The 16,790-nt window shown below is 43.4% G+C and overlaps 1 protein-coding gene across 2 annotated transcripts in view; it reads right to left on the bottom strand.

Annotated features, from left to right (window-relative positions):
• ADCY2 (adenylate cyclase 2) overlaps nt 1-16,790 on the bottom strand; it is a 407,413-nt gene that overhangs the window by 86,554 nt on the left and 304,069 nt on the right. For both annotated transcript variants that reach the window (XM_046000686.1, XM_046000685.1), the window contains exons 13-14: nt 11,521-11,590; nt 9,556-9,653 (exon numbers count right to left, since the gene is read on the bottom strand). In XM_046000686.1, the coding sequence (XP_045856642.1) occupies nt 9,556-9,653; nt 11,521-11,590 (168 nt within the window). The remainder of the gene's footprint in view (nt 1-9,555; nt 9,654-11,520; nt 11,591-16,790) is intronic.

Raw genomic sequence — 16,790 nt, forward strand, 5'->3', positions numbered from 1 at the left:
GAAGTTTCAGACACATTATTCCCCCAGAAGACCCACAGTCTCCTCTTCCTATACTCATTTCTTAGCTGAGCCCATCTTATCTGATGGATTTAAATATTACCTGTGCACTGGGTTTCCCAAACTGTGGCTCCTCCAGGAACCCGGGACTCACACGCTCCCTCCCTCTGTGAAGGTCTAGCACTTGGCTGTCTGGGATGCACACACACGTCTCTGATGTTCAGAACCGAGTCCCTGATTCCTCTCCACCTGCTCTCCCCCTAGGATTCTCCCTTCCTGTTAAATGGCACACCATTTTCCCAATTGCTCGGGCCAAACACCAATACCAACATAAAAACCCCACAGAATCAGCTTTCTCTTATCGCTTGTATCCAGTCCAGTAGCAAGACTGTCTCCGTCATTCCTCATGAGATACCCCCGCAGTCCCCCCTGCTCTGCGACTCTGCTGCCAGCCACCACCTTACCTGGCCTTCCTATTTCTAAACCCCTTCCCCCTGCAGAGCAGCAAGAACAATGCTCGCAAACATACCCAGATCACATTCTCAGCTGAGAGCCTTCTGGAGCTTCCTGTCACACTTAGCACCGGACCCCAAGTTCTCCTAATAGCCTGGGAGGGTCAACACCACCTGCCGTCACGCTGCCCCTCAGACCCCATCCTCCACAGCTCTCACCTGGTTCACTCTGTTCCCACCACCCTGGCTCTTTGAACATACCGTGGGTCCCACCATCTGGAATGTTCTTCTGCCAGAGAGCCCCATAGTTCCCATCTCAAGTCGTTCAGGCCTCTGTTTTAATGTCACGTGATTCGTGATGCTTTCCCTGGTCACTCTCATCTGAAGCGCCGCCCTCCACAGCTCCAGAGTGTCCCATTCTGTCTCATTTTTTCTTAACGATTATCACCGCTGGATTATCATATGTGTATTTGCTTACCGCATCATCATTGTGCCGCCTTCTAGAGTGTAGTTATGTGAGAGAAAGGGCATTTCGGGGGCTGCTGGTGCTTCCCTTGCACCTCTAGCGATGCTTAGTACCTGGCAGCTCATTAAATAGTTGCGGAATGATTCCACGTGTGACTGGGTGCATGTGTGTGCTTCTATTATGAATTTCGATTTCCGTAACAAATGCTCAGATATATCCCCAGGTATAAAAGTGAAGGTCTGTGGCCTGTTTCATTGAGTGAAAACATGCTCAGCACCACTGTTCTTGTTAGGGTTCCTCGTATCTAACCAGATCACTGATACACAGCTAAATGCAACACGAATCTGTTTTCATTCCTGGAGAGAATACTGGTTTTCAGGAATTCCGTTTTTCATAATGACAGCATTTTCAGATGGGCACCCCGGCCTACAGAGCAAAGACTACTCCTTCCAGCCTCCCCTGGAGCCAGGTTCACACGTGTGACTAAGATCTGTCTTGGGTTGTAAACCCAAGTGTCACGAGGTAGCTTCTGAGAAGTTTCCGCAAGAGACAGCAGTTACGGATGCTTTCTGCCCTCTGCTTCTGGGTCTGTTCCTCCCAGTTACGGATGCTTTCTGCCCTCTGCTTCTGGGTCTGTTCCTCCCTCCTGTTCCTCGGAATGCGGATGCTGCCATCGTAGAGAAGGAGGATGAGGAGCAGAGTGTTATGAAAGCAGGGATGTGTGCTGCGGGATCCAGGTCCCCCAGAGAACCCAAAGGATCCAAGTGCCATACCGTAACCTTTGGCCTTTGATTAATGGGGAAAAACTAAACTGCCACCTTACATTCAAACTACTATTGGTGAGGCATTTCCTTACTTTCTGATGACCCGAATCCACAGCAGGTACTGTTGATCTCAGCAAAACTGTAAGGTTCATTTTATCTTGGACAGTGAGAATTATCTCCTCCCTACTCCTCCCTTTCCTTGCCCTCTTTCTCTTTCCTCCCTCCTTCCTTCTCTCTCTTTCCTTCTTTCCTTCCTACCCTCTTTCTTTATTTCCCCTAAAATTCATACCCATTCACCGGGAGTAACTTCCTTTCTCGGGATCCAATATTTGGATCTACCAGTTTGGTTGCCCACCAAAGAGAACTGCCTCCATAATGGTTATTTTTTTTTTTTAAAGATTTTATTTATTTATTTGACAGAGAGAGATCACAAGTAGACAGAGAGGCAGGCAGAGAGAGAGGGGAAAGCAGGCACCCTGCCGAGCAGAGAGCCCGATGCGGGACTCGATCCCAGGACCCTGAGATCATGACCTGAGCCGTAGGCAGCGGCCCAACCCACTGAGCCACCCAGGCGCCCCATAATGGTTATTTTTCCATCATTTCTGTTCGGAAAATCAAGTCTACTTTCAATGGACATGAATGATTCTCCCATTAAACTTTCTTCTACTTTCTTCTCCTTTTTGGAGATAAAACCAAAATGAAAGTGACTCTTTTGAAATGACTACTAAAGAATTAATGGGCATCAATTATTCAAATAAATAATGGAATAAGTATCAAAGAATTTCAGCAGAAATAATAGATCTCACATATTTAAGATTACAATTATTAATTCTGCTTAAGCAAAATATCATTATCTTAATTTAACTTGGGCTAATAAAACACATGATATTTAACTAAATTTTATTAGAAAAAAATCATTCTTATTGTAACAATTGCCCATGCCTGGTTTAATATACTTAGCTTGGCAGACAATATGAATGAAAGTACTAAGAACTGCAAAAACAATTCAGGCTCGGGGCGCCTGGGCAGCTCAGTGGGTTAAGCCTCTGCCTTCGGCTTGGTCATGATCTTGGGGTCCTGGGATTGAGCCCCACATCGGGCTCTCTGCTCAATAGGGAGCCTGCTTGCCCTCTCTCTCTCTCTCTTCCTGCCTCTCTGCCTACTTGTGACCTCTGTCTGTCAAAAAGATAAATAAAATCTTAAAAAAAAGCAATTCAGGTTTGATCATTTTTGGTCTTTGAAGGTAGCTAACATTTCTGATAAAGTTATATAGTACAAGGCAGACAGAAGCGAGAGAACAAGCTAAAAAGAGGAGTCAACCAATAATTTAATAACAGCTATTCAAATTCTGAGATTAGAGCCAGATTTATGATTCTGTGTCAAACAGGGATGATATTTGGCCCTCTTTTAGGCAAACCTTTCCCCTTGATTATCATTTTGAGGTCATGAATTCTTCTATTAGTAGTTATTCATGCATTCATTCATTCACTTATTAGTCATTTTTCTCCTTTTCCAAAAAACATGAGGCAGTTTCTCCAAAGAAAACAAACAGGGTGTCTGGGCAGCTCAGTTGGTTAAGCGACTGCCTTCAGCTCAGGTCATGATCCTGGAGTCCCAGGATCAAGTTCCACATCAGGCTCCCAGCTCAATGGGGAGTCTGCTTCCCCCTCTGACCTCCCCTAATATGGTCTCTCACTCTGCCTGTCTCTCTCTCAAATAAAGAAATAAATAAATAGTTAACAAAACAAAACAAAACGAGTTCAGCACATTAAACAGAAGTGAGGAAGTGAGAAACATCATTATCCCAGCAAAAAGGTTTCATAAAGTATAACAAAATTATTATTTTTAGATAGCCGAGCTCATGAGAAGAGAAAATACTCCGTATACAGAGGGTACTCACGAGCAGAATGGGAGGGGTCTTGATGCAAAACAGCCTGGGAGGAAGCAGGGGCTGACACAGGCCTTGGAGTGTGAGATTTAATGTCTACCCAAGGCAAGGTGCTGCCAGGCATTTCCTTCATGGGAAATTGGAACTGAGCTCTTGAATCAAGTCAGGAGCCATAAACCACTGTCCTACCAGGAAACAGGAAACATAAAAACTCTGTCTAGCAGTCTGATAATTGTCAGGAACGTTGATTATCTAGAGTGATGAGTGGAAGCAAAGTCATCCTGAAATGAGATCCCCAATCTTGCTCTGTGCTAAAATGTTAGTCAAATTCACAAGACCCGTTTAGTGGAGGGACTTGACCTTGACCTAAATTTAACAAAATACTTTGACTTGAACTGGGGTGAACCCCAGAGGGAGCTGGCAGAGAGACACTGAAAAATATATCACAGTAATGCCTTCATACCTCAGAGTATGTGGAATTTCCATGGATCCAGGCCTTTGATGCCAGTGAGCTCACCGTTAAATTACATATAACCCAAGGAGACATGCCGCCATGAGTCAGCACAGAGACCGCACGGCAGAATTCATTCATTTATACACCATCATAACAGAATGAAATAAGTGCTGTATTCATACCATATACTTATTCAATTTCATACGATGTGTTTATTATGCTAATAAAGGAAAATTAAAAATGGAATCCTTAGGTAAAATATGGAATTATAAAAAATTGGTATTTTCCAGAGACCCTAACAGCCGTCTTAGATATAAATAATCGCTGAAATTATGCACTCAGTGTGGATGAGGGATTCACCAGAGTGAAGGCGGTGCAGGGAAATAAAGACGTGTAAACTCTGAGGAAATAGTATAAGACCTGGAACACAGAATGAACAGCACAATATTCAACTGATAAGATTTCAAGGAGGAAAAAGTAAAGATAGAAGGAATATATAAGGTGGTAATGTGGAAAACTGCCAAAATGTGAATTTTCAGATGGAAAATCACACCCAGGCCATTAGGTGAAGAAGACCAAATGCACGTGCAGAGGGACGTCCTGAGACCCGGGGGCACCGGAGACACTGGTTGGGCGAAAGGAGATACAATGGGATTGATGGAGGACCTTTCACCAGCAGCTACAGATGATGACATGGACGAGATATCATCATCGTAATACGAAGGAAAAACAGTGGTAACCTACGGTATTATACTCAAACTGTGACTCAAGAGCCAATGTGAAATAAGGCAGATAAAAATATTTCAACATAAAGGAAAAAACAGGAGCCCTTGCTACTCACAGACCCTCAGTGAAAGAACTAATAAATGACAGACATCAGAAAGAAGGGAAATAAACTTGAATGAATAGTTTTTTTTAAAGAGGGTGAGGGTTTTGGAGGGGAGCGGGGTTAGGGGATGGGTGAGCCTGGTGGTGGGTATTCAGGAGGGCAGGGATGGCACGGAGCGCTGGGTGTGGTGCGTAAAGAATGAATCGTGGAACACTGAGAAACTAAAATAAGAGATGGTGAAATAAATAAGGGGATTAAGAGTATTCTGGATGAGCACTGAGAAATGCATAGAACTGCTGAATGACTGTACTGTACACCTGAAACTCACGTGACACTGTGTTAATTATGCTTTCATAAAAAAGGCACTAATAAATTGGTAAAGAACAAGAGTAAATCTAATAAATACTATGATTACCATTTGCAACAGAAGTTCTAAGAAAAATTACATAGAAGATATCATGATCAACTTCAGAATATCTTAATACTATATATATTGTATAATATGTATAATATAATATATATTGTATAATATGTAATATATATTACATATTACATATGTAGTCTTATTACATACGTAGTTATGTAAGCACATACACTTTATATATTTGGCTATATACAGGACTGTAAGTGTGTATATAAAGAGAGAAAGAGAGAGAGAGAGCACGCATGCACACGAGAAGGAGAGAGAAAGGGCAACCCTAACTAGCAAAGGAAAAGAAAAGAATACAGAATACGGGATCAATCCTTCTGAAGTTAGAAAGTGGAAGGTGTACCAACAAAAGCAAAGTAATTGAAAAGTAAGAGGGTGGGGCGCCTGGGTGGCTCAGTGGGTTAAAGCCTCTGCCTTTAGCTCAGGTCATGATCCCAGGGTCCTGGGATCGAGCCCCGCATCGGGCTCTCTGCTTGGCTGGGAGCCTGCTTCCTCCTCTCTCTCTGCCTGCCTCTCTGCCTACTTGTAATCTCTGTCAAATAAATAAATCTTAAAAAAAAAAAAAGAAAGAAAAAGAAAAGTAAGAGGGAAAAGTGAGTCCCTACATCAGTAACAAAATCAAACACATTAATCTATCACATTAATATATCAGAAAACACATCAGATTGAATAAAAAAATAAGCATAGATGCTGTTTAGAGGAGGTATGCCCACACAATAACGGCTTCAGGAGCCCAGCAACAGATCTACAGGAAGGTAACACTGGATTAACTTTGGACCGTCTGGATCGCGCACGTTTATCATCTCATGCTCTGTACGTTGCAGCATCTCTGAAATACTTCGCAAGAAGAATTGCTTACAAAGGAAAAGAAAGATGAGGACATTAGCATGGAAAGAAGGAAGGAAGAGGACATTATAATACAACATTATATAATGTTAACGTAATAGGGAGCAGGCACAGGAGGTTCTGGTCTCAACTCTTTGCTTCGGAAGTGCCCGCAGACCTATTCTGAGCTCTGCCGAAGCCGACACAAAGAGGGAAATGCGACCAGCACAGGTTTCACGATGCTGATGCTCAAAATCAACGTGTTGCTCCAGAGAAACATACTACGAATTGGTGACGATGCCTGAGAGAAGGAACTTGGATGAGTCGTCTTCAAGATACAACACAGATAAGAAGATAAAAGACAGGGGCGCCCGGGTGGCTCAGTGGGTTAAAGCCTCTGCCTTCGGCTCAGGTCATGATCCCAGGGTCCTGGGATCGAGCCCCGCAGCAGGCTCTCTGCTCAGCGGGGAGTCTGCTTCCTCCTCTCTCTGCCTGTTTCTCTGCCTACTTGTGATCTCTGTCATATAAATAAATAAAATCTTTAAAAAGAAAAGAAAAGAAAAGACAGAAATATCTCCTTGATGTTTTCTGAAAAGTGCGATCCCATGAATTATTTGTCTTAGTCCCTGGAAATTTTTGGCTTCTTTAGCATCATCTTTGAGAATGTCCTAGTAGTGGAATTATTGGGTCCTATGGTAATTCTATTTTTAATTTTTTAAGGAACCTCCCTGTTTTCCACAGTGGCGGCACCAATTTGCAGTCCTACCAAGAGTGCATGAGGTTGAAAAGAAAAAAAAAAAAAGAAAAGAAAACAAAAACACTAATTTGAACGGAAATACACACCGCGTGTTTACTGTAATGTTGTTTACAATAGCCAAGATACGGAAGTGGCCCAAATGTCTATAGTAAATGACTGGATATGGTATACATATACAATGGAGTATTACTCAGCCATCAAAAAGGAATGAAATCTTGTCATGTGTGACCACATGGATGGACCTAGAGGCTAATTAAAAAAACTCAGAGCAAAACAAATGTCATATGTAGAAGTTAAGAAACAAGACAAAGAAAGAAAAAGTAGACCAACAAGAAAAAAGGCTCTTAAATACAGAGAATGGTGGTTGCCAAGGGGAGGCAGGCGGGCAGATGGGGGAACGAGATCAAGCGGATTGAGAGGACACTTACGGTGAGGAGCCCTGAGTAATGTGCAGAGCTTCTGAATCAGCACGTCGTACACTGACAGGCCACGGTATATCAATTATGCCCGAATAAAAATAAATAAAATAAACGTATAGCATAAAAAGGAAATATTTTGCTTAGTAATAAAATGGATAGTTTGAAAAAAAAATCCTAGTCACTTTCTTCTCTTCCAGTTCCTTCTAATGGGTGATAATCCCAGTCTTAATTATGATGTAGGAAACGTAAAAATGTTCATTCACTAGGAAGATGCAGAGAAATCAGTGAATTTATCACCGGAGAGTAATAATAAGGGCCCAGTTCCCTCGGGAATCGTTTCCCTCATGCGACTTTTCTATGGCCTTCAGCTCTCTCCATCGGTAAGCTTTGTGTGCGGCTCAGCTGCTGGTCTCTTCTACCAAGTGGCACGGGCCTGGAACTCCGAAGGGGTCTAATCCGTTACCTTTCCTCGGGGTGTAAAACAGAGACTTTGCTACGGGGAAATTCCACTGACGATTTTGTAAGTCTAGAAGGAGAACTCCTTTGGCCCACGTGTTTCAGTGCAAATTTACGGGGGGAAGAGGAATTTCACTGGGAACCTCCTCTAAAAGGGGGCAGAGAGCTTGGGAGTGAACATGTGTGAGTTATACTGTGACTTGTTACTTCTACAAATGCCTTTGTGCTGCTTCTCGCTCAGAAGGACGTCCTTTGGAGCGCGGAGGGGAAAGGCAGACCCTTTCTCTCTAGTTGGCTCAGTATCTTCATGAGACAAAATGCTGCCCAGCCTCGGCAATTCCAGCTGTCCCCAGATGCTGCTGACGTTAAATGCGAACACAGCCTGATCCTGCCAGCCTGAAAATGGTTGCTTTGGCCTTTACAGAGCATTGATAAATGCAAAGATTTGTCTTGGAAGTCTCTTTCTATATCCCCAATTATTGAAAAAAGACAAAGAGTTTGGTTTTCTTTTCTCTTAGACTATAGAATGAGAAAGAACCCATTACTTTAAGGAAAGTCGGTGGACTTCTATGGCGTTCATGAAGAAGCTCTGAGAGAAAGGCAAGCTAGCAATCCCAGGGTGACTGGATTTTCACCCAGAGATGGGACGAGGAGTCCGCCCCGAACTGTGCAACTGTGCAGTCTGGCTTCCTCAGTGTCTCCCTCCTGGATCCAGGTGAGCTACGCAGTGACCGCTTCTAACCAGAAAGGTGGCAGAGAGTGGGCTTCAGGGAGGTGGAATCAGAAGGGATGGCTGCATATGGAAAAACCCAGAGCAGGCTTTGTCCTTTCTTTTTCTAAATTTTATTTTATTATGTTATGTTAGTGACCATACAGTACTTCATTAGTTTTTGATGTAGGGGGGTGGGTTAGGCTGGTAACAGGTATTAAGCAGGGCATGTACTGCGATGAGTGCTGGCTGTTATACACAAAGAATGAACCGTGGAACACTACGTCAAAAACTAAAGAAGGGGTCACCTGGGTGGCTCAGTCAGTTAAGCTCAGTCAGTTAAGCAACTGCCTTCAACTCGGGTCATGATTCCAGGGTCCTGGATTGAGCCCCATGTTGGGCTCCCTGCTCAGCGGGGAGCCTACTTCTCCCTCTCCCTCTCCCTGCCGCTCGACTGCTTGGGCTCGTGCTGTCTCTCTCTGTCAAGTAAATAAATAAATTCTTAAAAAAAATTAATGAAGGTTTTGTCTTTTCAATACATAATAACATTATCTGCTTATTAGGAAAAAAAAAATCTAGAGATTTTGCTCTTCCTGGGTAGGTTTTGGGCTTCATTTCTTCTACCGGGCACCAGAGTAATAAAAAAAAAATCAAGTAAGAAGATTCCTTTTTTTCCTAAAGATTATTTATTTATTTGACAGAGAGAGAGAGAGGTCACAAGTAGGCAGAGAGGCAGGGAGAGAGAGGAAGGGAAGCAGGCTTCTCCCTGAGCAGAGAGCCCGATGTGGGGCTCCATCCTAGGACCCTGAGATCATGACCTGAGCCAAACGCAGAGGCTTTAACCCACTGAGCCACCCAGGTGCCCCTAAATTTATTTTTTAAAAAGCCCTATAAGATGAATCAATATGTCCACATTGAAAATGCAGTATTATTGTAACCAAGCATGAACACAGGGGTCACTTAACTTCACAGATACCGAACGGACCGGCCCTCCCCTGTGATATGACCCCTTCTGTTTGTTAATCTGTGTTCTCTCCCACCCTTCAGTATACCTGGGCTCCCGCAGAGTGATACACGGGCGAGTCCCACTGGGAAGCGTAGGTACTTACTTCGGTAATACTAGGATCTGCACGATGAAGATGCAGAAGAAAATGAGACACGCGCAGGTCACGTAGTACTTAAACGCCGGCAGGGCGGTGGCTCGGTACTGAGGGGACAAGAAGGAAAGCGTGAGTGCTGCCCTCCGAGAGGAGCCCCGAAACAGCCAGCCGGCAGCCTGCCCGCACTTCCGCATGCGTCACAGTTGCAAGTGACAAAAGTGGCACAAAACGAGCTAAAGACAATGGCTGCTCGCCTCGAGCAGTGAGCGCTTCCTCCCTCCACATGGACTACGGAGGAGTTTCTTCCCAAACCATGATTTTTAAGAGGCTAACTGTTCCGAAACCCATTTCAAGTCCACTGGATCACTCCAGCGAGGAGAGAGCGCACCGGACCAGAGGGACGAGTGAGTGAAGGGACAGTCCCGGCATGATCCGTGCCTGTGCCCTTGGTCCCCTTGTGGCTCTGAGGTCCACAGCCAGGTGGGGAAAGCAGGTGGCTAATTTAGTTTACTTCTGAAGAGTATTTTGGAAATGCAATTTCCTCATTTTATTTATTTATTTTAGTCTTTTCTGTTATTATTCATCTCAATGCTACTTGGAGGCAGAAAGGAAATTTGGAAGACGGAGAAGGCCAGTGGCTCTGTTCCAGGTCTCTGACCGTTCTGTGGGCGTGTCTGGACCGGCTGAGGCCACCAGAAGAGCAGGCTGGGGACAGGTGGGCAGAAAGCGAGCTTAAATCCCAAAGCTGTCTAAAATGTGCCTCAAAGTTGGCCCTACAAATATGTAATACCAGGAGACGGTCAGCAAAAGGTGTGTTTTAAAATGACCAGCTTCTGTTTACTTGAATATTTTTTTGGTGAATTTTGAGGCTTGATGGCCAGGATACGTGCGTGCTGGTGAAGAAGCTACGTTTACGTAACAGCAGAAATGCGGTTCTGTTCCATGATGCAATTCTGTTCTGTGCATTCCGCTGCACTTGCATCTTTTACCTTCTTCTGGGCTTTCTGTCAAGGTATGAATTGGAATTTCCTTGCGGTATTAATAAAGGAAATGGATTTCTACCAAGCAGGAATCATTTCACATTTAAACAATTAAGTAACCCTCAGTATCTGTTAAAGTTATTTGAAGATAAACTGGTCAGTAATAACGATGAGTTATATCAAATGTTGGTAAACTGTCTGTAGTCAGCATCTTGATGTAGAGGCAGACAGTTGATCTCACTGACCGCTAACGCCCAAGACAGTCTGGGTACAACTGTGAAATCCAGCCTGAGTGGAGTCTGGATATTCTATTCAGAATCCGTGGAACAATGAGTTTTCTTAAGAGCATTTTAAAACCAGTGCTACAACTTCTGCCATTAGTATAGTAGCTTTTGTTCAAACTAAGCCTGTAACTATAGAGGTGGATGATAAAAAATGATCTCTGCTTTATTCCTTTTTCTAGATCCACCCACACAAAAAGGCAAATGTGATAAAACTGACCTAGAAGCGTGGTTCCTTTTTGGACAATAAGCACTTAATTCATTTTAGCAAGTCCACGTTCAGCATGTCGAGCCCGATGTCTGTTTCTTTGTGTGCCCTTGCCCGACCTCTTATTCACAAGTCACAGTGTGCAAGTGTTTGTGTGCAATAACACTTAGAAGTCTGGGGTTTCTAATCCTCCCAAACACAGGCCGAATGTAACTCCTGCCTTTGTTAAAAAATTAAAGTGATTTTGGTAACAAACTGCAACTTTATCCCTTTTTCCTTGATTTCTTGAAGGATTTTATTTTCTTTCAAGAGCTTTTTCTAAGAAAAAAGGTCATCGAGAGAACCAGTTATGAGCTCCCGTCCCCTCCCCCTAGCCCCAGACCTCAGAGCTGCTGCAAAGGCTATGTCCACCAAGAGTGCCGAGCAGGGTGATTGGCCAGCCAGACACTCCGATTTTTAAAAATTTACACTTCCGAAAAAAAGATTGAGGGAAAATGTAGCTTACTTCTTTCTCTAGTATTTTATTGTAGAATAGGAGCGAGATCCTCTGAATGTCTTCAGACTTCAGCCACTGCCTGGAAATAAAAAAAGACAGACATCATAAAACCAAACTTCCAACCAATGATCTGAAACTTCCAAAAAAAAAAAAAAAAAAAAACCACATGCATTCTTCTTTTGTTAGTGTAAATCACCCAAAATTGAAGACTTTTTTTTAAAAATTCATAATACCAAATTACTAAGTATGCACTCTAGGACTAAAATAGGATGTGTACATATAATGTTGGTATTCACATGTGGCCCTCCTTGGGAAATTATCTATTACAAACCAGTTGGGAAACCAAACTGAAATTCAAAGTCTTCAAATTAAATAACAAGGGAAATAAATCATCAAAAGGATTCAGGTTCAGCAGTAAATTTAGTCCCAGATATTTTACCAAAATCACATGGTAGGTTCATCCCCTGAAAAATATGGTTCATAGAAAAGCATCATTTTTCTTAGCTTATAGCAAGCAATACATCAGAGCATCAAAACCATTTAGAGTGTCCTCCAAGTTCTGGGAGAGAAGATCCTGCTTCTTTCACACTTACTGAAAATATTTCTATTGGCATGCCTTGCATTTCTATAAGGTAAAAAAATCTGCTTGAATGTATTTTCCAAAATGAGAAAAAATACCAACACAATAAACAATCAGTTCAGACCACTAACGTAGTATGTTGATGCAAACATAAACACTCGCATGTAATATAAACATGTTCCCTCAGTTGTTGAAAAGTAAATAAAAATGACATGAAAGTATGTATTCTCACACACTAATTGACTTTCAGAAATTGGTTTTAAGAAGGCAGCTGAAATAAACAAAGAGCTTAGGATAGAACTCTTCTCTAGAATGTCGCACACACTCACAAGTGGAATGGCGGCACCAGAGGTAAGCCCCAGCCGGCCGGGTACGTGATGCCTGGAACAGTCCCACGCCCAGTTACAAAGTACATGCACGTTTGATGACATAACGACGAGTGAAATAGAAAGATACGCACTCTTAAGTTCATGAGTATAAAAGCTTCTGCACAGCAAAGGAAACAGTCAACAAAACAAAGAGGCAACCCATGGAATGGAGAAGATATTCACAAATGACAGTATAGACAAAGAGATGATATCCAGGATCTATAAAGAACGCTTCAAACTCCACACTCAAAAAACAGATAATCATGTCAAAAAATGGGCAGAACACATAAACAGACAGTTCTCCAGTGAAGACATACAATTGGCTAGCAGAGACATGAAAAAGTGTTCATTATCTTTAGCCATCAGGGAAATTAAAATCAAAACCACATTGAGATACGTCCTTGCACAGGTTGGATGGTCAAAATTAACAGGACAGGAAACAAGTGTTGGAGAGGATGTGGAGAAAGGAAAACCCTCCCACTGTTGGTGGGAATGCAAGCTGGTGCAGCCACTTTGGAGAACAGTGTGGAGATTCCTTAAAAAATTAAAAGTAGAGCTTCCCTATGACCCTGCAATTGCACTACTGGGTATTTACCCCAAAGACACAGATGTAGTGAAAAGAAGGGCCACCTGTACCCCAATGTTCATAGCAGCTATGTCCACAATAGGCAAATTGTGGAATGAACTGAGATGTCCTTCAACAGATGAATGGATAAAGATACGGTCCATGTATACAATGGAATATTACTCAGCCATCAGAAAGGATGAATACGCAACTTTTGTATCAACATGGATGGGACTGGAGGAGGTTATGCCGAGTAAAATAAGTCAAGCAGAAGGAGTCAATTATCATACGGTTTCACTTATTTGTGGAGCATAAGGAATAATACGGAGAATATTAGAAGGAAAGGAAAAGCGAAGGGGGGAAATCGGAGGGGGAGATGAACCCTGAGAGACTCTGGGCTCTGAGAAACAAACTGAGGGTTTTGGAGGGGAGGGGAGTGGGGGGTTGGGTGAACCCGGTGGTGGGTATTCAGGAGGGCACTTACTGCATGGAGCACTGGGTGTGGTGCATAAACAATGAATCTTGGAGCACTGCATCAAAAACCAATGGTGTATTTTATGGTGACACTATAAACATTTTAAAAAAAGGAGAATAGGGAAAAACTGAAATCTGTGTATTAAAAAAATCTAGAAATAAATACCAACAAAATATATTATCAACTGGTTTGGGTCATTACACTGAGGAATCTACATTTCTAGTTTCCTACTTCTCTTAAATAAATACTTTTATAATAAAAAATAACCTGAGTTATATATGTGTATGCATTAGATATGTGTATATAAATGCATATATCTTCAATGCATATAACCATATATCTACATTTATTTCTTTTTGTCAAGATTTTATTTGATAGAAAGAGAGAGAGGGAGAAGCAGAGGGAGAAAGAGAAAGTCTCCCCTCTGAGCAGGGAGTCCCATGTGGGACTCCATCCCAGGACCCCGGGATCATGACCTGAGCAGAAGTCAGACGCTTAACTGACTGAGCCACCCAGGTGCCCCTAGCTACATCTATTTCTATACCTATACATCAATATACAGGGAGACTGTATACACACACACACACACATACACACACATATATATGTATACACACACACTATACTAATATATATATTAGGATGTGAGACAAAATTGTTTTATATAGATTTCTAAAAAATGTTGTATCTGTTCAAACACTTACCAATTCACATGAATTTCTTAATGAGGTACTTTTCCTACTCACTGGTGTCTATGGATCTTGACTGCATGAGGTTTATTTGGGGGGTAAGGATTTAAGGATCCAGGAAAGGCAGCCAAGTCAACCATACACCTGACCTTGTAACGGGTAAGTACAGCCAAACCTACTGATACGGATCAGGGTCTGATGCTTCTCATCGGGGCTGATGACAAGTTAATGCAAAATTAACACAGCACATTTGAGAGAGGGTCCTCCAGGTCTACGTGGACGGCCCCATGACCAGAACCTCACGCCACGCATGCACTGTGATGGGCTGGGCTATCCACAACCCCACACTACAGACAGTGCATTTTCGACAGAGGCACAGAAGTCAATAATGTGTTCTAGAATGAGGGCCATTTAAAGTGAGAGCTATAAAAATACTTTTTGGTTCAAGGTTATAAATAAGTGTTAGGTATCAGGGACGTAAAGTTATCTTGATATTTCTTATTACTGTACCAGCTGCAGAAATGTGGTATTTTCCTGTTTGGTGAACCTGGAAAAAAATAAAAGTTTGGCGAATAGCAAAAAGAGCAGAAAATAAAATCCGAGATAAATTTTAACCATATTCATTTTCAGAACTGTGTACTTGTTATGAATATTAAACTATGAATAATGTATACAGGTAACTTATTCAAAACAGGTTTTTTCCCCTTTATCGAGAAAGAAAAATCTAATTTCAAAATGCCCCTGGGTAAGCTACGGCTGGAAATAAACTAAGAGTGACATTTATGAAGTAGAAATAAAAGCATCTCCACGGCAGTCAGCAGAGCCCCGTGCCTGGTGTGGGTCGCCATCAGGGACCTGTGTCCTGCGGGGAGACAGGAACTGCTCGAGACCAGGCCTCACTTCCCGGGGCCCACGACACTTAACACTGAGTTTCCTCAGCCAGGAGCACGGGGTTCTTCTGACCTTTTCCTCAGAAGGAATGAAAGTACATTCTCCCCACAGGCTTCACCATCCATAGTTTCTCGAAGATGGATCAGTCTCCTTCACTGATTTGCAGGAAGCTCAGACTTTTATAAACAGGATTTGGATATTTGGAATAGGAAAGATTAGTGGGGGTTGATCTGGTCAAATATTTTTGAGAATTGGGACTACAGAAAGGCAAAGAAGGGAAGAGGAAGGAAGGGATGGGAGGGAATATATGTGTGTTACGTACGGTGTCCTGACATCATTCTTGACCCACATGGTGATGGGATGAAGAAAAGCAACCCCACTCCTGCATTACACAGTGAGTGATCCTCTACTCTACTGATTTATCCCAAGATTTTTTTTTTTCTTTTTTAATGCGAGGCCCAGGTCAAACAAAGGAAATTCTAAGTGAGATCCTGACTTGTGTGAGGGGAATGAGTACACCCACATCCTGACCCAGAATTATTCTGGAATGGAAGAATGTAGGTTCTTACAGCAAAGAGAATGCTAAAATAGAGAGAAAGCCACTTTCCTACCGTTATAGACTGAAGGTCCGTATCCCCCCGCTCATTTGTATGTTGAAGGCCTACCTGCCAGCGTGGCTGTGTCTGGATATGGGGCCTCTATGGGGACAATCAGGGTTAAATGGGGCCGTAAGTGTGGGGTCCTATGGGAAGAGATGAATGTCCTTATGACGAGAGGCACCAGAAGCCCAGCCTCAAGCAAGGGACCTACGAACACAGCAGGAAGACTTCTGCAAATCACGGAGAGGGCCTTCAGCAGCCCACCATGCTGGCACCCTGATCTTGGCCTCCAGCCTCCAGAACTGCAAGAGGGAAAGGTCTGTAGTTCAGCCCCCGGTCTGTGGTCTTCTGCTACGGCGGCCCCAGCGAACGAGTGCACCTGTCTGGGCAGTGTGGAACCCAAACGCTTCCGTGGCCTTGACGGTGCGCTCAGGCCCTGGGACCTTGGGGAAAGGTGGTATTCGTGGATGAGTGGACTCTCCGTGTGGAAGGCCCACCCTTGCTCAGCCCTGGGGTCTGAGATCCTCCAGTCCATCTGTCCTGCCCTTGGGCATTCGCTCTGTCTATCACACATACTGAATCTTGGGGTGCACGATCTTCTCACCTCGCCAACCTGGACTAAGTCTGAATCTCGGGCACCTTGCCCTGAGCTCGTGTGTGGTGATTTCCCTTCTCTCTCTTGGGGCTTTGAGAGGCGACATTGTGCTGTGTCTTGGATGCCAAGCCCACGCTGCCCCCACTCACAAAATGCCCGTGAGGGGAGCAGATGAACGCAGACCCGAAAATCCGCATCTGAAACACCGTTTTGTGTCTGTTGCAGGACACAACAGAATGGTGCATCAAGCCTGGATCCCCCATGGTCTCCCCCAGATGAAATTCAAAGATCAGAAGGATATCAGAGGCGGGAGCAAGAGAGGGAATGATTTAGGCTGAACAGAACAGGACTGAAGCTAATTAGGGAAAACATGCCAAGTAGCTTCCGTTTCAACAACTCGCCTTCTGACTTCTGAGTACAGCACGACATCTCTCCCGCTTTCATTTCTGAAACGTGTTGGGAAAATGACAACCTAAGCGGTTACACCAGCATTAAACATTACCTTAAACTAAAGCGA

Source organism: Meles meles, chromosome 3 (genome assembly GCF_922984935.1).
Source record: "Meles meles chromosome 3, mMelMel3.1 paternal haplotype, whole genome shotgun sequence".
In the NCBI taxonomy this organism is placed as follows: Eukaryota; Metazoa; Chordata; class Mammalia; order Carnivora; family Mustelidae; genus Meles; species Meles meles.